Below are 26712 nucleotides of genomic sequence, written 5' to 3'. Positions count from 1 at the left end.
AAAAGGTCTCATCAATAGTATTAAAGAACTTTCTTTTTCAACCCTAACATAATGCAACGGTGCTGCTGGATAAAAGAAAATACACCACATTCAGTGAGCACAGCTACTACTGCCCACCAAAAGACATTTTCTATCAATGCAAGAAATCTGGTTTTGTTATCAAAGAATAAAAAAAAGTTCAACCATACTAAAATGTAACAGCAGACCTACAGAAAGGTGACCAACAAAGTATTTGGTGAATTCCCCTCTTCCTAAATACTCCCTTCAGGCCTAGCTCAGCAGCAGTGTAAAAAAATAGGATTTATTCCATCAGAAGCAAAGTTTTTTAAGAGTTTATAGAGGAACTGTTGTCTATCAACAGGTGCTTTGATTCTCAAATTACACTCCAAGAACAGGCAAAAAGCCTGCATAGGCATGCAGCCTGTCTCCCTAAACGAATCATGCTCAATAAAGGTAGATTAAACAAATACCCTTCTGCCAAAGGCACACCAAGTTAAAACCTCCCTGCTCTCGCTATGGCTCAAACAAAGACTCAGTGAGCTAAACCAGCTGGTCAGAACACAATACCAATTTTCACCATGTTCCTAAGCATGTGACAGTATTTTTACAAAAAGCAGTTTGAGGCACAACACGAAAGAAAAAGGTACTCTTACCGTATAACATCAAAACTTTGAACTGAATCATTCCAGAAATACTTCATGCTGTGATGGGTGAAATAACGAACCTGCAGGGCAACAGGCATAACTATCAAACCAGCAACACTTAACACTTCTCTTCTCACTGACTTTATTCTGAACAGTGACACAAAGTAAATTTAGAAAAACTCCACTGAAAAATAAACACTTTTCTTTCAAAATAATCTTTCAAGCATTCCACAATATCGAGTAAAAGGTTATTGAGGAAAAGATTTGTGCTCCACCCAAAGAGTGAGTTAGCCTTTTAGACAAAAGCAGCAGCTCACACATACTGTAGTATGTATGTTTACTCTAGATACTATTTGAGATACTTTGAAAATTACCAAGTGTAGCATTGCAGGTTTACTTACGGGCAAACACTTCTTTAAATCATTTTTATTCTCTTCTACATCAGATTCACAGAAATCAACTGCATGGCCGTTTGAAACCTTGTGTACAATAGGGTTGGGATTCTGTAAAGGATTGGCTCCCAAAGAAGGCATAATGCGAACCTTTGCACAAAACCATATCTTGAATTCATCCTTAAAAAGAGGGGGGAAAGAGCAGGTTCAAACAGCATTTAAACAGCATTTTGTAGTACAACAGATTTAGCAAAACGTGTCAACAACAGATGACAGATTAGGAGAGCCCATACATAACTACAAAAGACAGCCCCAAGTTCATTATCAACTAGCTTATGAATATATTTCCACAATTCTAAAACTATATTTTTTGTGTTGGAAGATACATATATATAGATACTTTTTTTTTTAAAAACACGAGTCTTGGTACTTGAATTTTTACATCTTTGGCCCTTCACAGTTTAGCATAGTTGTTCTGTGGTAGGAGGAACTATGGGATTCTTACGCATCCAGCTGCGCCCACCCAGCAACTTCAAATAACTGAGGACTTAACACAAGGGACTGCACACAGCAATTGTGCAGGAAGAAAATAGCTTGAAATCAAACCATACTTGGGGCCACAGTTACACTTTAATTCAATAAACATATCTTTGCTGAACAGGGAGGGAAAACCTGATAATCATGTTATCAGGTTATATGAACAAGGTATCTGTTCTGCAACTTTTGATGACAACAGCATTCATGTATTTCTTAAAATCCAAAAGCAAACACTTTCTTTTTGCTATGTCCTTTGCAAACAGCTGTCAGTCTTCCCACACAGGCAGCAAACATATATACAGCACCAAGGAGCACAATTCTGCAGTGCTGTAAAACGAAATCTTGTCTACTCTGCAGAGAAGGGTTTGTGCATTGCAGCAAGCAGCAATAGGGATGCAAACCAGATGCACACTGGGAGAAGCACACCCTCCTTTGACTTACAGTTGTTCTCAGCAGAACCACTTCACAGTCTTTAAGGGTAGTCCTTTTACATGTTGCTTTCACACGCCACTCAGGCATCCAGTAGAGGAGGAGGAGGAAAAAGCCACCAGAACAGATCACTCCTATAGCAACTAGCACCAACTTCCAATGACACAGATCATAGCCATAGATCTCCTGCATGGAAACAGAGAAACAAACAGTGATGCTCTTAATTACTCTGGCATGGGAAGACAACATTTATTTTTCATAAAGTGTGGTATTTAAAGTGAATCAAATTTCAAAGCCATTTTCTCATTTTTCTTTTCTGGGGGAAGGAAAGATTTTAAAAAATTAGCACATGACGGAGTGGCAACAAAAAGGGACAGTCTTGCTTGATACAGGCATTAATAAAAGCCTGACAAAGGCAGAATATCCTATCTATCTCCTCAAGTACTGAAGTTGCAACACAACCTGTCTTAACTCTCAGTGAACAACAAAATTTTTGACCATGGCACAGCACAAGTCAGCTAAGCATTTAAGAGCAAAAATGTTTTGTCAGATGTTGATTTTACCACATTAGAGCATTTGATTAGCTAGCATACATAGTGCTGAATTACTGGTGCTAGCTGAATTTCATACTTTCTAAACAAGCCTGTGAATATATTTACCAAACACTGCTTTTCAGTAGAGAACTGGCTTACTCTGCCTGCCATTTAATAAGAAATGCTATTGTGAAACATCAGCAACTGCAAGCCATGCTGTCAAAGGTTCTGTAACTTGCACCAGCTGGACAAATCCTCTTCTCCCACTAAAAAAATCCACAATGTATTAAGTGTGCCTTGGTCAAAGGCATGTACCAACTTAACCTGATGACAGCCAGGAAGAGAAAATAATTCAGTGACTTAGTAGATGCTGTGTTACATTCCTGAGTTTCACATTACATCATTAGATTATATTTCCTGCTACAAAAGGGCAATGAAGTTTCCCATTGGGTCCCACCCACATTGTTCATATTGACAACATTTTTGTTTGGGGTTTTTTTGTACTTCTTATTAAATAGTACTAGAAATTGTTTAAACTCCTGTCACAGTTTAAACTCCTGTTGTGTCCTGGCTGAACTCAGGACAACTCCTTTCTTAAGAAAAGGCTTTTTAAAAAGTTTGTTTTGCAGCCTTCTCAGCTGACAAAAACAAGAGACAAAACCCTTCCCTGTTATTTTCAAAACACTGTAGCCAGTATTCACTCCTTATCAATAAAAACAGGTGGGTGAAAGATAGTGGGAGAGGTCGATGCTTCTTTTGGACAAAACAAATTATTTCCTCTAAAAAGCATTTATTTTTAGTGATCAGACCATAAGCATCTCAGTTTCAATTTTTGTTGTAGGATGTATTTGCCTACTCCCCATACTAGAACTGGCCTACTGAAGAGCAAATTTTCCTAGCAGCATGCACAAATACAGAACAAGGACTTCAATTCACAGGAATCTACCATGTTTTAAAACAAAAATCCCTACATACCCCAAATAGTTTCTGCTGTCTCTAGAATGGACTGGAAATTTAAAGATCAGCTGCCCCATCTCCCTGTCAAAGCTAACTGCTGCATCTCCCATGACAAACATTTGTAACATACCCCACTGAGAGAGAAAACCAGGAAAATGTGAGTTTTTTCAATGTATAAAAATAGATGAACAGGATTTATTACCATCTCATCTTCCTCTGCTTTATTGACAAACTTCTTTTCTTCTTTCTCCATGTTTAGGATGATATGGAGCTTCTCGACTTGAGATATGGAAGACCTTTAACAACAAAAGAATTAAAAATTGGAGCCATTTTACTGTTTTTATACCCAAGTATTAAAACACATTGACAACATATTAATACAGATCTTAAAACTGCACTGTTACTAGTTTCCAGTAGTAACAACCTGTAGAGCTCTAGTAAAGTTTTAAGATTGAACACTGGATGAGTACAAGTGAAATATTGCAGAAACAGCAGGCTTTGAGTGAGGGAAAAGAGCTTGTACCAATACAACTTGGTTATATTCTACATGCAGCAAACAATTCTTGGTACATTCTACAAACGTCACGATGGAAATGTGAATTAAACCTGTTAAAAAAGCTCAAAAGTACATAAAGATCACACATTTCTATCATTCTACGCTTAATAGCTCAAATCAGATGCTTTCAAAAGCCATGCTATCCTTCAAGAGGCACTGCACCCAAGATGTGAACATCTCATCTGAAAAAAAATCAGAAAAATAAGTACATGCTAAATAGTCTACTCCCCAGTATTTCTAAGTCAAGGCATGCTTAATGGTCAGTTAGCCTTCTCACTTCTTTCCAGTACTTTCACCATTCAGTTTGTATCAATGTTCATTAGTGTTCAGGGTTCATTTATGGTCACCAGACTCCAGGTCAGATCCTCTCAATGCCAGCCTCTGAATCCATGCACTTATATTGAACAGCAGTGACAACTTCAGGAGGTTCTTCCTCCCAACTCCTGCAGCTTAACATCATCACACCCTCATATGCTTTCTGCAAGCTATCAATTAAAGCCAACAAATGAAGCAGGCACCCAACAGAACAGGTTTCTCTTGCTGCCCAGATCTGTTCTCCTGAGAAACCTATTCCCACTGCTGAATAAAGTCCTAGTGGAAGAAATACACACTCAAAGCAAAGAACTGCATCACACGGGGCTGTCACAGGTGAAAAACTACTCAGCACTTCATAAATTGGGTGCTGGTATGTTTTGTATGAAAGGAAGCTAATTGGTAACAACTGCCTCCTTTGACAGAAACACCAGTTCACATGCTCCTTGCTTTAAGCTGAACATTTTTTGTTACTAGCCAGTACTGAACTATAAATACCTTTCTTCCTGCAAATCAATTTGGAAATTAAGACAAAAAGGTATGTATCACTGATAGTTCCTTAACTGTTACACAAGTGATACAAGTTCTAGAACATGTTTCTGTTTAAACTGCCACTTTTCCTCACTAAACAACTTTTTATCCTGGGAAAGATATATATACAAGAAACTAGTTAAAATCTGTCCTAAACCTACACAGAATTGCTGAGAAAGCTCCTGAGAACAGTCTTTGAATTAATAACATCAAGCAACTTTATGTACACCATACAAATCACATTTTCAATCAAGAAGGCATGCAGCCAGAAAAAGGTTCTGTATTTACAGAATTATACTTCTAACACAGTTCACAGCTCCATGACAGAATTGTTAGATTTATCATACTTGAACTAGTCTGCTCTTAAACATCTTCACTGTAGTGTACCACACCACTAAAAACAGTGCCTGCAGGCAAAACTCCAATCTTGATGAACGTACCTAGCAACAACTGTATTGATACAGGCAAGCACCAGGTGGCAAAATAAATGCAAACAACTTCAAGATCAATAAAACTCAACTGAGATTTCCATGTGGCAAACATGGCACAACAGGCACTTTGTGGGACACCGCAGCAGCATGAGAGAGAAGCACAGCTGCCTTCATTTAGGGCTGTTCCACAGCTAGGAAGGAGGGTCAAGTTTTCAGTCTAAAGCAGCACAAAGGGAAATCTGAGAGCACCAGCAATAATTCCTGTGATTCAATGTGTACTTTGAAGAGCTGGGTAGAATCACATAGGGAATACACAAGCAGCATTAGGAAGCTATTTCTGACTCACATCATTAACTGCATCTGCATTATTTTATACAGACTCATTTACTGAGCAACCTTCAATTAACACAACATTCTCAATATTTCACATACTGCTTGTAATTTTCCATTTTAAACTCAACTGTCTAAATTTAGAAAAGAGATCTTTTCTTAGCCGATAGGTCATGAAAATCATTACTATTCAGCAACAAAGAACAGCAATCTTTCTCCAATCTTACCCCTTTTGACACATCATTACCCCAAACTCATCATCAAGAGTTCAAATGCATCATGGGTTTGTTTCTCACTGTCCTGTTTCTCAACTGTCAGTTGCGGTTAAACACCACCACCACCACAGGCTCTACAGGGTTGCCCTCTTTGGAGGTGACTTCAGGCTGCTGAGTCAGACTGAAGAAACAAGTAGTAGCATCCAACCAATTCAGAAAAGACTTCAGCCATGTGCATTTGATCTTTATTTCTTTCTTTCTTTCTATAATACGGTGTGGAATTAAACATGACAAAAAAATACCTAATCAAAAATTCAAATGTAATTAAATAGTTAAGTATTTAAATATAAGCCTTGGACTTTTCAGACTACAAGGGAGTACAGCATTTTACTAGTACCCGAAGTGGGGTTGAAATGCATTCAGAAGCAATGTGGACCCAGGAATATTCAAGTACCAAAAGGGCTGCCACTCACCTCTCTCTGGCACAAGTTCCCAGGAGTGAACAGCTGGAGAAGTCCTTCCCCCTTTAACAAACTGAAAATATCAACCAGAAAGCACTATTTAGTCATTTTAAAGAGAGGGGCGAAACCCAATGGAAGTGGTGAAAGTTACTGTCACCCCACTTACATAATTTTTTCTCATTGAGCTACTATTGCATAGCTAAGAGTTTTCTAGAGTCAGAAAAGTAGGAAGTATCAAAAAGGTCTGTAAAAGAAATGTTTTCCACTGAAACTAAGAGAACAACTTAGGTATAAATTCAATGAATGGTACAGTAATCAGCTGAACAGTGTCTGAACTGCAAGTACTTGAAAGAACGTATATGTGAATCACAAGCTTAAACAGTGAATCTGCCATTTGGCAAAAAAAAAGTATACCAAAACTAAGTGCAACTGCATTTGCTATATACCTGTGTCTAGAAAAGTATGCAGCTATGAGCAGGACAGAACCTGCAATTCCAGATTTATGCTGATATTATTTTGGAGCTAAAGTCCATCACAAATTGCATCACTGGAGAAATTACAGCAGTGTACACACCCTCAAACTACATGCATCCTGCACAATGAAGACAGCATTGCACCTCTTACTCCACCAATATCTACTTATTGATCTATCCTGACTAAACCACCAGGATATCAAGCAGTTCTATCAAAATATTTACAGGTAATAAACATTTGTGGCAACACTGTAAAATGTGCAAGTGTACTCCTGGCATATTTATTGAGGAAAATGCTGTAAAAGAGCTACAGTAAGTCTCAATCAGCATGCCTGAAGAGTTCTGCAAGCCACGCTTTCAAAGGACTGTCTGATCTGAGTCAGTTTTCTAATAGTTGGCATAATGAGCAAACTACTTCAGCGCAGATTTTACCCTTCAAGTTTGATTTCAGGGGTAAGAAGCAAAGAGATCTTCCCTCTGTTCTCCTCAATATTTGTCCCAAGACCATAACCCTTAAAAACTAATTCTGCTTTAGCATAAATACACTGTTGCCATCAGTTTATTCTTCCAGTTTTCCAACTTAACTGAAAATTTCATCATCTCAAGAGAAAAATCCCAAGGTCTGGAAAAATCACTGCTATGAAAAAAAAAATTTTTGGTATCTCCTGCAGTCACCACGTAATTTAAATACCAAATTTCTTAGATGAAATTAGACTTTTGACAGCTCAAGTCTTTAGTAAAATCCATGTACTATGCATTCAAAAAGATCATCAAGCTGTTACATCTGCTTATGCTCTGTCATTGTTTGCCTGCTTAAAATATGCAAGTAAATAAACTTATAAACTTGTTGGTTAAACATCCCGCATTTTATTACTTTCAGATATTTGTAAAAATCCTGAGATAACTAAAAGAGTTAGTTTCTCTTACCAACAAGCAGTCCAGCAGCTGTCCTCTGCACTTGCTTTTGTTATCATGAGTTAGCGAGGCAGTTCTTAATAACTGAGACCCTATCTACAAGGGAAGTCCTGACAAATGAACTATTTTGTCTAAAATCTAAAAAAAGTCTCCAAGGGCTTTTCAAACTGTTATCAAAAGATTAACATATCAAAGAAAATTTGGCACTGCTTGGAATGCCTTTTTTTTTCCCCCTCTTCCCTCCAGGGTGGCTGAACAATTGCAAGACTGTGGCTGGGCTGGCGCGGAGGCTGCGCTTCCAGGCATCAGCCGCCCCGTGCAGCTCCTTCTATTCAAACCACAAATGCCTCACCAGGAGCCTGCAGATAGTTTCAGGTCTATGCACGAGTCCTGATACTATCTGTCCAGCTAAAAGCATGTATGCTTCTGACCAAACCCTTCCATGTATTTACAGCTGTTGTGGGTGAAGGCAACATTCATTTTGAGGAGCTAACCAATGCTACAGGCGGCAGTTAATATGCACAGTTCTCTCAACTCAGCATTTTGCAATTCATCACAGAGCATAATAAAACAATCACACCAAATTAGACGACCTTTAAAGTGCTACAAAGCTAAAAAAGAGAACTTGGTCACTACCCAAATGTCATAGAAACAAGTTTCTTTTCTATACAAGACAAAGATCAACCAGCACTGCTTTGGTAAGAACATAAAGGGCAGACAAAAAGATCTAGCAAATCAGACAGGAGAAGCAAGAGACATCCATGAGAGACAACAAATTCAGAAATCACCTATGTGCAAGGATTAATACAAGTCATTCCTTCCATATCATTTAATGATAGTGATTCCTATGTAATCACTATCATTAAATAAACCAAGCAGCAACTTCTACAGGAAGAGAATTAAGACCAAAATACCAGACTGACCTGTCTGAAAAAAATATCATGGTATGAGTGAATCATATCCCTGAAAACTCTTCTAGTGCCTAAATGACCTCTCTGGCTCTCCTTGGTCCAAAATGGAACACTGTTACTTTAAAGTACTACTGAAAGACTGGAAAACCTTTTCCAGAACTTATTTACAACAAATACATGCTTCATTAAGAGATACTTCACAGAGCTTTGGAATTGAAAATAAAAGTTTCTAAATAGTTTGATGTCATTAGAAGTCTTCTAGATTTCTGAATTAAAAAATATCTTGAGCAGTCTTAACTGCAGATTATTGCACAGCAGGCAGACATCTTCAACTGTATCCTCACTAGCTGTCAAAACACAGAAAAAAACCTATTTTGTTTTGAGGCTAGAAAGCCAAACATGATTTCTGTCATTCAGAAATTAAACATCTCTCCATTTAAGAGCCATATTTCCACCCCTTTATCACAAGAAGGAATCAACTTTGCAAGGTAACAGACCTTAGAAAGGCAACTTTTACTGCCAGTTTATTCTCATTCCAGTAACATGATTCCCACACATCAAGAGCAGTTATGGAAGAGTCGATTTTTTTCAGGCATTATGGTAAAGCTTTCCATCATTTATGCGATGGACATGCAGGAGGTAAGCAATTCCTTTACATACACAAACCAGAAACTAATGCTCAATCTCTGTCACACCGGCAGTTACAGAATTAAAAACTGAAGTACTCACAATAGAAGAGCAGCCACAGGCCAGGAAGCAGTACGAATGTATCCTCTGCGAATACATTCAGTTTCAAAATACATCCAGTTTCTTAGAAAAGATTAAAACACAGCTGACCATTAGCAGAATGGTCAGTTATTTTTACAAAGCAACTGACAGGAAAAGTGTATTCCTTTGCCCTGCCACAGAAGCCAGTTTTCCACATCACCCTACAAAGGCTGTATATCACATGCTGCACAGGAGCACTTGGCACATCCAAGGACATAGTAATTTGAAAGACAGTTCTGCACTTGTACCTCAAGTCAAATGCCAAAAGATGCTCTGAATATTGTGTATTTCGAAATTTTAATGTTATAATATGCCTGTATGCGTATAAAGGTACTTATTTAACTACCAGCAGCAAAACCCAATGGAAATGCTTTCCAAAACTATTACAGAGAGACTAAAAATGTCGTCGTTGTCGTCGTCCCCCCCCACATTTCTCGGGAGAAAATACCCCAAACAAACAAACAAGCAAAAACCACCCACAAACAAACAAACAAAAACACCAAAAACCACCAAAAAAACACCCCTGTTCTTGACCTAAGATCTCCTTTGCCATCCTGCTAATGAGACCTCCTGGTCTGCATAACACTGGGCAGCACTGATCTCACAAAGTTGTATTCAGTACATCACTTTCAATGTGCGTATAATATTTAACCTGATGTCAGAATTGCCAGCAGTCGAGGAAAGACATTCTAGGTATAGCGTAAGAGGCCATGCTCTAGAAAAAGCACTTTTAAATGGTGCTATAAAAATAGAAGGAAAAGTCTTATCAGCTATTACTATTTGAGCTTGCAGCTCCTGCCCATGCCAACTGCCAATGAGTTCCACATACAATACCTGAAAAGCTAAGTCTGCAACACTTAAAACATGTTATACCAATAAATAAATGGACAAGGATACAAGGCTAAGATGATGCAAGGATTAAAAAAAAAAAAAAAAAAAAGAAAAAAAGAAAAAATAGAACACATTCTTCTCAAACAGCACCACATAACATGCTGCACGCATTAAAAATCACAACATAAAGCAAACTTGAACAGAACATTTCAAAGTTTTAAGAGCTGAAACCAAAGCTTCTACCCACAGTGTCTTGGACTTGAGTACTGTGCTTGTTGCCCAGTCCTTGTCTTTTATGTAAGAGATCCTGCTTCAGCATTTATAAAAATAATATACTGTTTCCTATGATTTCTCCACTGGCTGCTTTCAAAACGTACTGACAGAACCTGAAGCCATTCAAAATTAAAAAAGGACCATTTTTAAGTAGACTTGCAGTTAAACAACTAGGAATATTTTAAGGGTTCTAAGAATGCCCTGCGAAATTCCGCATTATGACATCTTGCCTCCAAAGTCTGTTACACGATTCATCATCCCTCCCTCATTACTCTCAGTACCTTCTCAAAGGAGAGTTTCCAAAGTTCCTCCTCAGCATTTTTGCTTCTGTGATGTGCATCACTTGCAGATACAACTTCCACTTCAGTATCTAAGAATACATGCATAGCTTTTGGCAGACGGGATTACGTAACACCCTGGTCTCAGAGGGATTTCACACATCTGAGCTGCAGCACAACACCAGAGACTTCTCACACTACCTGGCAAGCCTAACACCATGTGCAAGAGCCTGTCTTTACCTGTTCCCAAAACATAAACGCCATGTCCCTCAAAGACCACTTCAAAACTGAAACAGATCACTTCACACCTGATATACAACTTAGCCAAAAGTCTTGAGATATCATGTTATCATGTTTTCTGACCACGAAAACCAAAGGTTATCACACTCTACTTCAACATGCACTATGAGCTTACACTTGTAGGTTAAATTTATTTGTAATGCTTTCAGTATTATTTTAACATAACCATATTTTTTTTGTAGTCTACATTACAAATGCAAAAGATCCTTTCCTTTAAGAGGCACCCTCTCCTTAAGACGCATGCTCAATCTAAGAAATGCACCTTACATGGATGTAATTTATAGTTCTCAAATACGTTGAGGGTAAACCCTTGAATACAAAATTATCCACATTATGCACAATAAATGTTTGGATAAGACATACAAGCTAAAAGAGCTATGGAAGAACAAAAATCCTCCAGCTATATTTTGAAAAGAGTTAAGGTTATAATTTGTACTACAAACAAAGCTTAACACTTAAGTCAAGTAACCAAGCTCCAACAATAAGAATGACATAATAGTTTAATGAATACATGGAAATTTTACAAGTACACCATCTAAATTTTAACAAAGCCCTCCACTCAATACCTATTTTATCACTTCCCATCTTGGGCTTTCTGTTATAATACAAGCTTTTGTTTCTGTGTTTAGGCCTAAGGAAGACCATTGTATCCAACAATCACCAAACCAAAATTGTATTTACATTTGTAGAGTGTATTCTTTGTAAAGTATACTTTTTGCAGGCTGTAATAGCAATTGCAATGTTTATAGCAGAATACACGCTACAGTAAGGAAAGATAATTCTACATCTAACAATAAACTCCGTATTGCAATTCATCATGATAACAAAGTACTACAGCCAACACTACACTCAGAACTTAATTTCTAACAGTTCTTCAGATCATTGCATCCAGACCACTCAGCACCTACACAGTTGAAGATGTATCAGAATAGAATTTAAGAAATCCAGTGGTCATACCAAGGACAACTAGTCAAGCACTTCACCACCTAAATTTCCCAGCATCTCATTTATTTTACCTTCTAGCAGCAGCTATTTATATTAATGGAAATTTTCAACTGATAAATCAAACACCAGAAGTCAAAATTGCCCAAAACTTGTTCCTACTCTCAGGCACACAGAAATACAGTCTCTCCTTGTTTCCCTTTTATTTTTCTGTGTGTCCTACCTGGCTGCTTTGAAGGAAAGATGAAGGACGGGTCCCACAGTCAGGGAATCCAACAAAGCATACATTTATTTTAGATGCTTATTGTTTCTCTCCTCTCTTGAAGAGCATACCAGACATTTGGATTTGGGTTAGAATTCACAGACTTTGACAACAGGGACAGTGAAACATGTTATTTATTCTTGGAAGAGAAAGTTAAAACTCCTTCAAATACATTCAGTATTTGAAAAGGCATGGCACCATTAAGCCCAGAGTGAGTTTTCAATAGCTGAGTTCTGAAGCTATTTCAAAAAAGATGTTCCTTTCTCACATGGGGTGTGAACTCTACCCAGTCCTTCTATTTTATTAAATAACTGAGACTGTTATGGTTAGATAATGGAGATGGCAAAGGTGCCCCATTCCAGCACCAAGAGAACCACAAATATTCCAGTGGAGAATTGGGAGTCTGAAGACCCAGATCGAGTAACAATGGGTCCTTTCAAGGGAGCATTTCCCCTCAGGGGCTATGCCAAGAGCCCAACCTTTCCTGTGTGGCTGCTGCCTTATTGTGAGATGTAGAGTATCTGCTTCCTGGGATATATTTGCTTTAGTAGTATGGATGCTCAGTAAAGGAGGTAATGACTTTTTTTCCTCTTCCTCTAAATTCTTGGAAAATATTTTTTAGGTTAACATAAGAACATTTGAATCAAATTTCTGTTTGCCTACACGAAATCATCAAGCACAACCAGAACAATCATAAGAGATTAACTTTCCTCTGAAGTTTAGGCATTTAACTTTTGTTTCCTCAAAAGTACACATGGTTGGCATACAGATATGAGTACAGCACAGTTCCAGAACCAGTCATACTCTACATAAGCAGTCTGCTTTAGTGTCTCTTGTCTTTCCCATCCTAAGTATGACTTAGTACCTTTCGTTACTTTCAGCCAAGCATTGAGACAAAGCTGCAGTATTTCTTCACACTTTCCTGAAGACATGATGTAAAACTTCAACTAAAGTTCAACTATATGACTACTAAATGCATAGATAGAGCATCTTCCAGATTAACAGAAAGAGCACCAAACTGTACTCAGTTCTAAAACTTTACTCTGTAAGAAGTTCTATACATGCAAATAGGTTAAACTTCAGCACTTAAACCTGGGGTTTCTAAAGCTTACAGTAAGTACAGTTTTTTAAAACAGTTGCAATAAATTTATACAAATTAACAAATTAGCACATTCAATTAGAAACACTTCAAGGAAAGAACTCTCTCCATGTGTGCAACCAACCCACCAATCAATAGCTATGCATGACAGAAATTGCTAAAACTCTAAATATATAACAACACTGAAAATTAAAATTAAAAGTTTGTATCAAACAATTTAACACAATTTAAGATGTCAAGCAATTTATTTGCCTTGATAAAATTCTAACTGAATATTTGCAGATTTTTCTGTTGCTTAAGTTTCATTCAGAGACCAGAGTGATGTAGAAGATTTTCTTACGTACAGGAAATTAAGCAACGCTACAGATTAGCTCCTGAAAATGATCAATTTACTCTCAGAACTACCATATGAGGCTAAGACGAGAAAAAAGAAGGGGAAAAGTTTCACTCTACATCCATGAACAGAAGTTTGACAAAGACAAGAGGAGAACAGATGTACAGCACTATAACATTTAACTCAATTTTTCCATGCCTGTAATGTAAACTTTGGCCCACATCCATCTAGCTATTATGCCCCAGACATTCAGAGCAGTCCTATAAACCCAGAAGAGCTTTATCAATTTAGTGAACAGTTATCCCTCAGAGAACGACTTCTACAATCCATGACATTAAATGAACTCACAGCAGCCTGCTACAATACATTTCATCATTGCCTTAAATAGCTCAGTCTAAATGACACTTTGCAGCGCTTGTGTACCTCTTGAGAATCATTTCCACAGCATCAGCAGTGGGAGACATCTTCTGTATAATAAAAACAGACTGCAGTAATCTGACATGTCACCCCCCTTCAACTGCTGCAATCTTTAGTGATGACAGTCAGTAAATGTCTTCAGTCTTCTCTCAGTGAATAGCTTTTAGTTACCAATCCATTTATAGTTAACTTTTATCTTATGCACTTACATATAAGAAAAATTTCTCCTTTAACATTTTATGTATAGAGCTATATTTCTGTCTGCATTTCAGCTACCTTTTTTAGCTTTTTTTTTTTTTTGCCTTTCTTAGCCTATAAACCTTTTTATAATAGTACTAAGAGATGTAACTGTATCCATCTTCTCTAAGGAGAAAAGAAAGTTTTCTTAAAACCAAGAGTGAAATGATGTAAGCAAGTACATCAAAGGTACAATAAAGGAGCAGTCTTTCCTCAAGAACTGAAATATCACCACTGTCTAGCCAAATACCCAGAAGCAGCCTCTTTTCAGATACCTCTGGTCTAGATACTCTCAGATTCCCCCCCCCCCCCGCCTTGCTTTTTCATAAATGTTAGGTGAAAACAGGTCAGTTTTCTAAAGCACTGTTAAGGACTGCCACTATCCTCCACATACATTAAAAAAGGAAGTTGCTTTTACTCTCTACCCTTCAAATGAAACTGACAGAAGAATAGAAAGCCTGGCTGAAGGCTAACAGAGCAAAAAAATAACAGTCCTCAAAAGGTCAGATCAAACATGCACTTAGCCCGGCATCCTGAAGAGCAGCAGCCATGAAGGTGAAGTTGTATAATGATACTTCCCAGTAGACACTCTCCAATCCCAGTAACTTGCAGTTCAAGAGCTTTGTAAGCTAAATACTATATCACCTTATTTCACACTAAGTGGACTTTTCCCTCATCTTTTAAATTATTTTGGGGCACATTTTAAGCTTGCCAGCATCCTGCAAACAAAATTTGAGTTTGTGGGGAAGGATTTTAGCTGTCCATCTACTAGTTTCAGCTCCCTCCTACTTCTTGAATTTGAAGGGGCAATAAAGACATGCCTTACTTACTCCCCCCTGCCACCTGTGATTCTTTTATAAACTGTTTTATCCCATATCCTTCATTGCTCTCCTCTCCATGCAGAAACAACAGCTTCCCTTTACAGAGGTTATGCTGTATTTCTGGTCATCCTTGTCAGCATCTTTCGCAGTTCTGCTATGTATCTTTCTTACAATGTCTCATCCCCGGTAAGAATTTGCACTTGGCAAATAACACACTAATGGCAAAAATAAATTAGAAAATAGTACACTATGCAAATAGCTAATTAAGATTAGGAAAAAAAAAGATACGACTTCACAAAAAAAACCACACCCACAAACAAAAACAAAAAAACCCCACCCAAACATTTTTCAAATAGCAGAAGTGTGTGTTTTCTGTCATACACACTCTACTCTTTATTCATACACTGACTCTTTACAGGTACATGGAAGACAACCTTCAGAGGTCTCTTCTAACCTCAACCATCCTATGAGTCTGGGATTCCACTTGTACCCAGTATATTTTCATAAAAGAACCATGGTGGCCCACAAGATGAGGGATTTAAGCCAAACATTTAATGAGTTTTCATAAGTCAGGAAGGAATTAAACTGGCAGTTACATAAATACTAAATTCCTCCTCAAGTCCTGGATCCCTGAGATCTCTCTATAAAATGCTAAGTTCCCATCAGGACTATCCCTAAATGCCATTTCTGAAGAGCACAAGTCCTTCTGGACTTCTGATTTACAGGATGAAGTCAATGCTTCTATTCCACATGGTGCCATTGCACCCAAATCCCTACATGCATCTTACACTTTGAACCCCACAGTAAAGAGATCAAGGGCAGATCACAGAATATATCTGAAAACACTTCAAACACAAAGTAAGCAATTTTTCAACCTAGCTTTCTACACAAAGGAAGTGGGGGTGGACATTCATAGTTTATATAAGTGACCACAAGGGCACCTCCGTCAAAGTTGACGCTTCACCCTGAAGCTTCAACTGAATCATAAGACTTAAGCATACACTGAACCCCTTGTAGAGGATCTTCAGAGTCCTCAAATTCATGTACTCCTTACAGAAACTACAGCAGCATAGCCCAATTCCAGATGCAGTAGTCTTTACCCAGGATACCTTAGCAAACCAGTGTGATCAATACAGTTAGAAATCATAATGTGCAATTTTCCAACAGATGTTAACTTAACTCCCATCTTACCTGCAAATATACCAAATTTGTTCATTTACCAAGATAGAACAAAAGAAGAAAGACCCAACTTAAAACACTATCAATCACAACTCACTGTATGAATACATACTTGGAATTCTCCTTGGCCACAGCACTCAGGAAAGCAAATTCACTATCAGTTTACCTTAATGAAAACAGAGCAATCAAAAAGGTTTTAAAAAAGACTGAAGCTCTGAACATTACCTTATTTCTAAGGAACATTAGGAAGGGAACTGGCCACAAGTTACTGTATCTGTACTACCTTTCAAGCTGATGTAACAGGTATCAAGCCCATTTTCTTAGCTGTATTTAATAGATACACTATCACACTTTCAAAATTAAAGAGATATTAACTTCACTAAAATCAAAACTAGCATCTAAGGAATGAGGATGTTCCCTGATGAAGGCATAAATATAAAAAACAAACTTCAGGAATCCAGCAAAGGTAAGATGGGAGGACAGAGTGGAACACCAAGCAGATGATTCACCACGAAATACCATCTCATGAACTGAGCAAACTCAACTGCCTAGATACAGCACAATGTCCACAATACGAAGTTACAGTCACCAAGAAAAATGAGTTTTACCAAAAGTGAACTAGTTCAATTTAGCAATAAGTCATCAGAAAGCATTTTCTCAGGGTGCACATCAAAATAATCTCAACCTGATGGAGATTCTGTTGATGGTAGCTGATCAACCAGTACAATCACTGTCTGACTACAGTCTGTGTAAGTTCTCCTATCACATCCATCAATGTTACACATAACAAGTGTTACCTGACTTCAGCTGGACAGGCAATTATGGCATTTAATGTATTACTGCTTCCCAGACACTTACCCCATCAGAAGATGACTGCTATCAGAACAAACTAAGGCATTCTACCTCTGTTCCACATGCAAGACACACTCTACAGAAATCAAAAATACTTTGCACTGAAACCGAGCAAAACACTCCTATGATCCATTCTTCCTGTGTGGACCAGCCATTGCTAGCAAAGAGACAGCAGCAATCTAACACACCATATGATCACTACCAAAATGACCACAGCCTAAAAACTAGTGTTGCAAATGCTACTAGCATACCAATACCAGCTTAAGGTACAGAAGTCCTTCATAACACATGCTCAAAATGAAATTATGCCAACAGTCTTGCTACTGACAAAAGCTGTCTCTCTGTGGAAAAACATGTTGCTTCATAAAGGCTGGCACAGGGAAGAACACTAGGAGGATACCTACGTTTGCATGCCATAGAGTAAGAACTGTCAAGCTGACAAGACTGTAAGTTGCTTTGCATCGTGCTTTCCCCTTACAAAAGGTATGCAGTTTGTGTGGTGAAAGAGTTCCTACATTTTTGCCTGTTTATTACTAAAGTAAAGCTATTTCTGTTGGAAAAAGACATAGTTATAAGAAAATACAATTTATATCACAAACAAAAAAGTAAAATTTGCAGATGAACTTACGAAGTCAGGAGCCCAAGTACACTTTCAACCAACAGAGACTGTATAGTGGTGGTTTTCCAAGAGCTTCTGTTTGCTCACACATTACATCTATCTCTGCTCCAAATACATACCCTTCACCATGGGTTGATCACATGCTTTATCCAAGTACTAGGTAACTGTTGGAGCAGTACAAATGTACAGAACAACAGGCAGAAACTGTGTTTCATCCACACACTGCTGGAATTTAAAGCCTGACTGCCCAGAACAGAGTCAACATGATTACTCCTTCTCACACCACAAGTCTTCAGTATTGCCAGTATTAAGGCTCAGGAGACTGCCTCCAACAATAAAGCATGTCTATGATGCAAAAAAAACCCACAACAAAACAACATCAAGACCCTCTCCTGAAAGACGATTTAACTTTTATGTGGCCCTCAACAAATGGACCGACTGAAGATAGGGTTAATCCAAAGAACACTCTCTGCAAGACTGCACATTTGGCAGCTCTTTTATGTTCCTGTTTGAATTACCAGTTGGTCTGAAAAGAACTTTTTGCTGGCTTGTCAGATCTGGAGTACCGCTATAGTGACAGAAGTACCAGTTTCAGACAGCAGCACCCTCAGCCAAAGACTGCTCAAGCCGATGGAACAGCTTTTGAATTCACTGGGCTTTGGATCAAGCCTTTACAACTTAAGTGACAGATATGTCAAGATCCTCCACTCCTCTAAGATAAAAACAGTTCCCCTTTTGAGAAATGTAAGACTATCCCTCTGCTCAGAGAACATATTCTCTAGCAATTCAGCAGTAGTAGGACGGTCAGGAAATTAATCTGTACCCAGAAGTTATGCAGCTCAGTAAATTACTTGGTGAATGTAAAGTCAGGCAGGTAATGCAACGTAACTGCCAACACACCACACAATCTCCACACTGGAGGCCAACCCATATCTACATCATTGAACTTTCAGCTTCTGCTATCTACTACTGCATTAAACGGATCCTCCAGAAGATAAGCTCTTGCTATTGTTGATGTTAAAGGCCAGAGTTCATAAGGGTAACTGTTCTTTTCTTCATTGAAATGGATTAATTTAAATGCTTCCACACATTCCAGTTATCTTACAAATCAATCACTGAAATTGAATGAACAGTTGGATCAGTTGTTCTGTCATGCAGTGCATTGCAGGCAATCAAAAGCAATTATAAAAGTGCATGAAAATAATGATACATAAAATAGCATGGCTACACTCACAGTTGGACTTTCAACTTCAAAATCTGTCTATCCTCACTCTGGCTTCCTGCACTGCTTAATATACCAAAGTATGTTCTTCAAAAGATCTTCAAAGCCAAAGGTGGACCTTTTTAAGCACGGATCAGAGACATTAGGATTACCACCTGAAACTACTAACACTACTAAAATTACCCACGTGCACATATGGACGTCCCATAGTACCTCCACTGTGGAGGTTTAGAACATCCTGACAGCACAAGAAAACTTGTTCCATTTGCAAAAGGTAGCATCCCAAAGAAAAGAGCAACACCCAGAACACCGTATGTTTCCAAACTCACTTAAGCACCACAGTCTAGTCATTGCAACCTGTGCAACGCCTGAACTGGCATGATACGGACAAAAAGAATACAGAGTATTCCCTCTCCTTGGCCAAAACTTGACTTAAACTAAAACAAGAACCCTATGAGATGAGATGAAAGAGACATCAATAGAGAGTTTAGTCTATTTTCCAACCAAAACCAACTATACCAGTCTTTCTCAATACACAAACTTGTTCTTCATGGCCACCAATGAAAGACTTCTTAAAGTACTATTCTTACTGTGAGAAAGTTGAAAGCTTAATTGGCATTTTCCTTGATCAAACTTAATCTCATTTCAACCTGCCCATCATGGTCACTGAAAGTAGCATTTCCTTCTTACAAATCTTTCAAATACTTGAAATCTCTTACATGCCACTTAACCTCCTCATTTCTTGCCAAAATAACTCAGATCTTCTTTCATCTTTATGAAGTTGTTTCTTCAAACGGATCACTTGCATTTCTCTCTTTTGAACTCTTTCCAGCTGGTCCAAATTCTTCTTGAATTTTGGCACCCAAAAGAGATGTTGTATTTTGAGAGTATACCAACAGCAAATAAAGATGACAGATTTAAACCTTACATCTCTCAGATAATATTCCCATTTAAACATCCCAGTAAGATATTTGCCTTTTCTGCAAACAGCATGACACTGACTCATGTTCAACTTGTGATCCAGTACACCCCCAGGTCCTTTTTCTAGTACCTAACCAGCTATTCTTCACCCTGCATTTGCACAGCTGATAATGCCTGCCTAAGTGCAGTACTCTTCATTTCTCCCTATTGCATGTCATCCTATTTTTCAGGTCATTTGGAACTCTCATCATGTCCTACAACACATTGTCCCTGAGAATTTAATAAGCACTTTTAATCAGACAGTTGTCTCATGCTTTCACTAAAGGCAACCTGACCCAGGACAGAGCCCTTAACGTAACCTCTCATTTCATCACTGAATCATTAACTACCGTTCTCTGAATAGAGCCATCTACCCAATTTTGCATGTTTCCTAGACTGCTTTCCCTAGATCATGTCTCCATTCACTTATGAGGCTATTAAAATGTGGAAAACTTATTCAATCAATCAACCAGGAGACAAGATTTCCGCAGCTTCTGCCATAGCCACAAAACCTGCTCTGCAATAAAAAAGTATTAGACTTGGGATGCAGTTTTCCCACAAATCTGTTCATGATGTTGTTCTTTTTGTAGTTATCTTCCAAGCACTTGAAAACTGAATGTTTGCTTATTACTCTCAACTGTTGGAAAAAAATGAAATAAAGAGAACTGTCAGACTTTAACTCAACTCTCTCCCACAGTTCTCTGAAGACACCCTTTGTCAGTGTTCTAGTACTTCTGAGTATTTTTAGGTAATGTTTTTGCATGTTTTGAGCTGTTCTGAGAACTGTACAGTGAGGCTTATCAAGGCCAGCTGATGCAGGAACATCTAGTGGAAATATACTCCAGTGCAAAATACCACCTCACACAAGTATTTATAAGATTAAGCACCTGCATGACACCTGTTAGAGAAAACAAGCAAAAGAAGCACCAAGGACTTTAAATGTTCTGCACTTTCTGTAGATACATATGTCCTCCACTAAATCTAGAGAGACGTTTCCCAATCTTCCTCCTGCTATCTTCCTCCTGCACTTCTACAGGAACCTTGCTAGCTTTTATGCTTCTTCCTAGTTGCAATTCCATGTGCACTTCAGCTTTTCCAGTATCTGCCTCTACTATTCTTTAATACATGCTCTTCATAACATGACTTAATTTCAAGCACTACATATATTTTTTTCTTGCATCCAAAGTAAAGCTCATAATCTAACTTGATCCTACCGCTTTCTCTATTTCTCAAAAGCATTCCCATTTTGCTGTTCTGTCTCCTACCCTTTATAAGTGTCACAAGCTTTGATTTCATAGCTGTTGCCATGTATCACCTCTCATTTTGACATCCTCTAGCTAGAATAAAATCTAAGAGTTGCCACTTTTCTAGCTGTAGGTACCTTATAAACTGAAAATGTCACCATCACATAACTTTGACAAAGGTCAAAAAGGAAAGTTAAGTATTTTGATTTTTAAAGATGGTCTTTTGATCTTAAATACAACATAAAATATCAATCAAACTAAGTAGAAATGGACATGCTACCATTTCCAGTAACTGGTCCTCTCTCAAAGAGCTGATTTAAGATGAACAACGTAAAGCCACAATTCTAATAAATCAGAAGCATGAAAAAGGGGCTAAGCTCTTTCAAATGAAAAATACACAATGAAAGAATAAAAATACACTGAATGCAAAACGCCACTAATTCTAGTAAGACTGATAGGATTCTGAAGATGATAAACAATGCACCACTTCAGAGCAAGCAGCCAGACCCCATGGCCATGAAGACCCCTTCCCAACCCAAGCACAGCACTCCATTCAGATGGTGCTTAAGTTATACATTTTAGAAAAGGAGTAGCAAGATACAGCTCATCAAATTTTTGTGTGGATCAAATCCAAAACTCCTGAAAAGTAACTGTGAATCACCCATCCTTCTTTTATTTAAATCTGCCTTTCAGCTACTAAAGATTAAACTTTATCTCTTTTCCATCAGAAATAAAGGTGTCAGACTTGAGGCTATAATACAACTGCAGTTTACTACAAACTAAAGTTTTGTTCTCAGCTAAGCAGATTATTTAACAAAGGAAATAGCTTTTCTTATGAATGAAAACTATTTTCAGCTCATTGTCTAACAGTGAAAGGGAAACACTTTGGCATTACTGTTATTTTAAAATACTTTTTTAAATGTCTAATTGGGAAATTAGGATCATTGGAACTCTGAACTCAGATTGAGTTTGTGCAAACATCCCCATAACCAGATGCAAGCATTAGTCAGAATGTTGGGGTTTTTTTCACTACTGAAAGAACACAAAACCTACTAATTTGCAAAATAGTGTGCCTACAGACCCAAAGAAAGCTTGGCCATACTAGATGACATGCTGCAGAGACTGGTAATCCCTGCCCAAAAAAGCATACATTTAAATACACACTCCATTCTCCAGTGCAAGTGTTTAAGCTGTTCAAAAAAGTGAGTCTAACCATAGACTTCACGTACATTTCTACACCACACTGATACTGTTTGAGCATTAAGAAAATTATATTTAAGGAAGCCCTTTAGTTAATTCTCTCAAAACTCTGAGTTTTGGAAATCAGACAAAATGACTTTGCTTCACAAAGTATTAAAGGAATGAAACCACTTCGCTCCATGCCAGCTACCATCAGGTTCATACCAGACAGACATTGAATAAGGAAAGTGTTCGAACAGTTCTCCCTGGCCTGCTGCTAAAAGACACTTAAGTCTACCACTCAGGCATTTTTCATACCAGAAGCAGTAATTCCTACAACAGACCTTGGAGAAACTACGTCAAAGGAATCCACTGTTGGTACTTTACAGAAATAATGCAAACAGTACCTGAAGGTTTCCAGAAAAAAAAGAACAAGAGTGCAATGGTTAAGATGCTTAACAAAAAACTGACCTTTCCATGTCAATTTCTGGTTCTAGTACAGATTTCCTCCATGACCTGGGCAACCCACTCAGGCCTGGCTTTAACATGAAAAGGTATTTTACTCCCACAGGATAAACGGAATTTGTCTCTATACCACTGAAAATTTGTGTCTTGCTGACTGTTTTATACTCCACACAGAAAACAGTGAGGAACTACCTCTTTGAAGCAAAAGAGCAAATTCAATCTGAGGGCACCATGTAAATACAGACTTTTTAATTTCTTTTTTAAAATAATTTATTAGGACCCCAGCAAAACAGCTTGGAGGATGCATCAGGCCTCTCACATGGCACACTACCAGAGGAAGACTGAATTACAAAGTCATACTCGGCCATCATGATGCAACTTCCCTCCCTGCTACGCAGCCCCCATGCTCTCTTGCCAACACTGAAAGTTGCCTCACCAGGCAGCTAGAGCGTTTCATCCCCCTCTCTCTTCAGATTAGAGATGAATCAGTGCCTGCCTGAATCATCAAGTCCTCCCTGGAGAAGAAGGGGATGAATGAAAAAGATAGACATGAATACCAAGAAAACACTTCATTCTAGAAGACAAGTAACAAAAAAATTAAAGGGTGAGACCATGCTGAGCTCAAAGTCTAGAGCGCACTATTGGAAGACACGAAAATCACCACCACTGCTCCAGGCAGGTATTCGGGAAGGCAGAAGCTGCTGTCCAGCACCTCTGCCACAGACAGCGTCTGCAGAATTGCTCAGATCCCTTTCACTGCTTTCTCCTCCTTGTGGCAAGGACAGACAGCTTCGGCCACATCCAAAGTTAACAAGGTCCCTCTTGCCCATTTTCTGAAGCCCTTTAAAAGCCAGCTTTGGATCACAACAGTTTTTTCTAGCTGACCTAGGCACTCACACTGGAACACTACATGCTGCCAGAAGCCAGTGCTCTTCCTCACAGGTGACTACACCACCACCAAGCCATCTTAACAATAAGCTTCTCAGAAGTCAGAAGACTTAAATCTGTCCCAGTAAATTTCCTAGGCAAGTCTACAGTTCAAAGTTTTCACAGTACATCTTCTTTAAACTTTGTAAAATTGTTTTTGTAATTAGCCAATGAGAAAAAGCAGCTACAAACCCAGCAGTACGTAACCCACACTGTCATGCTGCGCACAACACAAATGCTTCCTTGGTGTTAAGTGTAGTCAAGATCTATTGACATCTACACTGCTACTTGGATACTAAGTTTATGAGGGCCTAACTTATAGACTATGTCTAAATAATGCCCCCCAAAAAAGATGTTTCTCCGCAGGTTCGAAAAACATCAGTATTCTACAGAAGATAACAGTGTTGTATACAAGTCAGCTTTTCTTTAATGAAAGCTAACAGTGACTCTTTCAGATATGATGGAAAGGATGGCAGAATTATACAGCTAACCTGTCTGAAGAGCCAGTGTGTGCACAAATCTCATACATACAATGTCTGAGTCACCTACAATAAAAAAAAAAACACAACAAAACAGTTAGAGGAATGAATAGACTAACTGAAACTTAGTCCTGGATAAGAAAATACCATACAGTTCTAGTGAATGTGGACAGCAAAGGGAACACGCCAATGAATTATAAAACTGGAACAAAATTCTGAGCAAGCTCAGATAAAGTGGAAGCAGTCAGCATGGCCAGACAACCATGAGCACTCAACCTAAGAACAGTCTGGAGTTAACCACCTCCCGCTGCTGGAGGCTATGCTATCTTAGCTGAGGGAGACAACAGCTTTTTAAAGGGCTCCAAAAAAGCATCATCCAACCACAGCACTTACAGGGATATGCAGCTCCAGGGAAGGAGGTAAGCCAGAGCACCAGTGGTAGCAACAAGCTTTAAAGCCTGTATTTGCTGACAGTCAAGTTATTCACTGTCAGTACCAGCACAATTTTAAAACTGTCTTGTCAATTCTGTTCCAGTTCTCAGTGTTTAAATCACTTAGTAGTTGTTTATCCCTGAAAAACCATAAACAGGCCTCCCCTTTGGGATGATGCAGGGGCTGCCAGAAGTCCATTCAGTGTGAGATCACCATCTCCACAGCTCAGCTGACAGAAACCCCTCTATAACCTCTGCCAACAGCAGCATAGCACACCAACTCATCTGCTGAAAAACGGGTGAGTCGCACTGAGCCCTCATCTTGTTACTCTACTGGGAAAGCTGCTCTCTGGTACACGATCACGAGCGCTTTCCACCGACCGCACCACTACAAAACGCCCGAACGCATTCCCGAGCAGCGAACGCTCTACCCGCGGCTGCGTGGCACCCAGAGCCCGCAGGCGGGACTGGGAGCAGGGCAGAGCGGATGGAAGAAGCGCGATCGCTCTATTGCCCAAGTGCTGACGATGCGGCGTGAGCCCGGGGCAGACCGGAGCTGCTGGCGGGAAGCCGAGTGGCGGGAAGGCAGGGGGAACCACCGGGCTGCGGGAAGCGCCGCAAGTGTCCGGACACCAGCGGCCAGGAGACCCCAGGCAGCCAACACAGGCTCGCAGCCACACGCCCGCTCGCTCCCGAGCGGCAGCGGCTGCCCCGGGCTCTGGACCCGCTCCAAGCTGATCGCGGCAACAGCCCCGACATGACCTCTGCGCCCGAGCCGGGCCGCCCCGCGGGGGCCACTGCGCACAGGAGAGAGGCCGGCGCGGCTGAAGGGCGCTGCGGGCGGGCGAGTGGCCGCGTCGAGCCCGAGGCGGCAGGACCTGCCGGCGTCACTGGAGGCCCCGCCCGGCGCGGCCCGCGGACCCTCCCTCACCTGCCGGCCCGGGCCCGCCGCCCCGCGGCCCCACTCACCGGCGGCGCCCTCAGCTGAGCCCCATGCCGGCGGGGCGGGCGCGGGACCGGGACCGGAGCGGGACCGGCTCTCCCCCGCCCCACCCCGCCCGCCCAGCGGCGCGCCCGCGGCTGCCTCGTGAGGCACGACCGGATCCGCCGCCAACCGGCTCCACGCGCCGGCCGCGCTGGGCGGGGGCAGGGAGGGGCGCGGAAGTGACGTCACCGCGGCACGCTCCCCACTCCCCTCACCCCCACCCCGATTGTCACGCGCCGGAAGAGCGGGGTGCCGCGCGACACTGGGGTTGGGCGGGGCCTAAGGTGAGGAGGGGGCGGGGAGGAGCCCGTGTGTATGCCCCGTTACGGGACGGGACGCGGTTGTCATGGGGACGGGACAGGGGGTCTGTGGGGCAGCGGCGCCTGGGGACAGGGATGTGGCTCCCAGGGGGGCAGGCCTGGGGCTCCCTGGGGAGCCGACCGGTGGGACAGTGCGGGGGGTCTCAGTTGGGAATGGCAGCGGGCTTTGGGTTACGCTTCAGCGTGGGAGCAACGGTTCTCCGTGTGCTGGCCGTGGGGTGTCTTGCAGGCAGTGCGAGGCTGGACGTCGCCCCTAAAAGCCACAGGGCAGACACCCCCATGGAGTCAGGGGCCTACACCTGAGTTGCCCCCAGACCTCAGCTGCCATGCTGTGGCGAGCGGCACTGCAGGGGTGACCGGGCAAGACCTTCAAAGCCTCTGCTGGAGGAACTGACCCAGTCCACCACAGGCATTCACACCATGGCAGGCTTGACAGTCAACTGCAGGGCCCAGAGGAGCAAGCTACTAGGTATATGACCACCATGTGTGTTACACAGTGGGGAGAGGGTGGGGATCAGCTCAGGGAAACCTTCGTGTAAGAGAGGAGTGTTCCCTGTGGAGCACCACAGCAGAGGCACCACCCATCAACGCCATGCCAGGGGTGGGACACAACCCAGCTCCCCCAGTTTAGCAAAGCCAACCGGTCACTCAGCTCCTCTTC

The 26712-nt window shown here is 40.4% G+C and overlaps 1 protein-coding gene across 4 annotated transcripts in view; it reads right to left on the bottom strand.

The window, feature by feature from the left end:
* Window positions 1–25887, bottom strand: part of ATP13A3 (ATPase 13A3) — a 61851-nt gene extending 35964 nt beyond the window's left edge. For 2 of the 4 annotated variants that reach the window (XM_061371430.1, XM_061371429.1), the window contains exons 1-4: window positions 3695–3788; window positions 2015–2188; window positions 1046–1216; window positions 654–724 (exon numbers count right to left, since the gene is read on the bottom strand). In XM_061371430.1, coding sequence (XP_061227414.1) covers window positions 654–724; window positions 1046–1216; window positions 2015–2188; window positions 3695–3745 — 467 coding nt within the window. In that variant the 5' untranslated portion in view covers window positions 3746–3788. Of the gene's footprint in view, window positions 1–653; window positions 725–1045; window positions 1217–2014; window positions 2189–3694; window positions 3789–24327; window positions 24382–25677 lie in introns of those variants that run through there. The other 2 variants (XM_061371428.1, XM_061371427.1) reach the window with 2 other exon arrangements.
* Between the last annotated feature and the right edge of the window lie 825 nt (window positions 25888–26712).

Source organism: Neopsephotus bourkii, unplaced genomic scaffold, assembly GCF_033783945.1.
Source record: "Neopsephotus bourkii isolate Nb327-2 ecotype Australia unplaced genomic scaffold, CSIRO-AGI_Nbou_v1 NB_1574, whole genome shotgun sequence".
In the NCBI taxonomy this organism is placed as follows: domain Eukaryota; kingdom Metazoa; phylum Chordata; class Aves; order Psittaciformes; family Psittacidae; genus Neopsephotus; species Neopsephotus bourkii.
The sequence above is the reverse complement of the archived record's forward strand: the minus strand, read 5'-3'. Positions and strand labels throughout refer to the sequence as shown.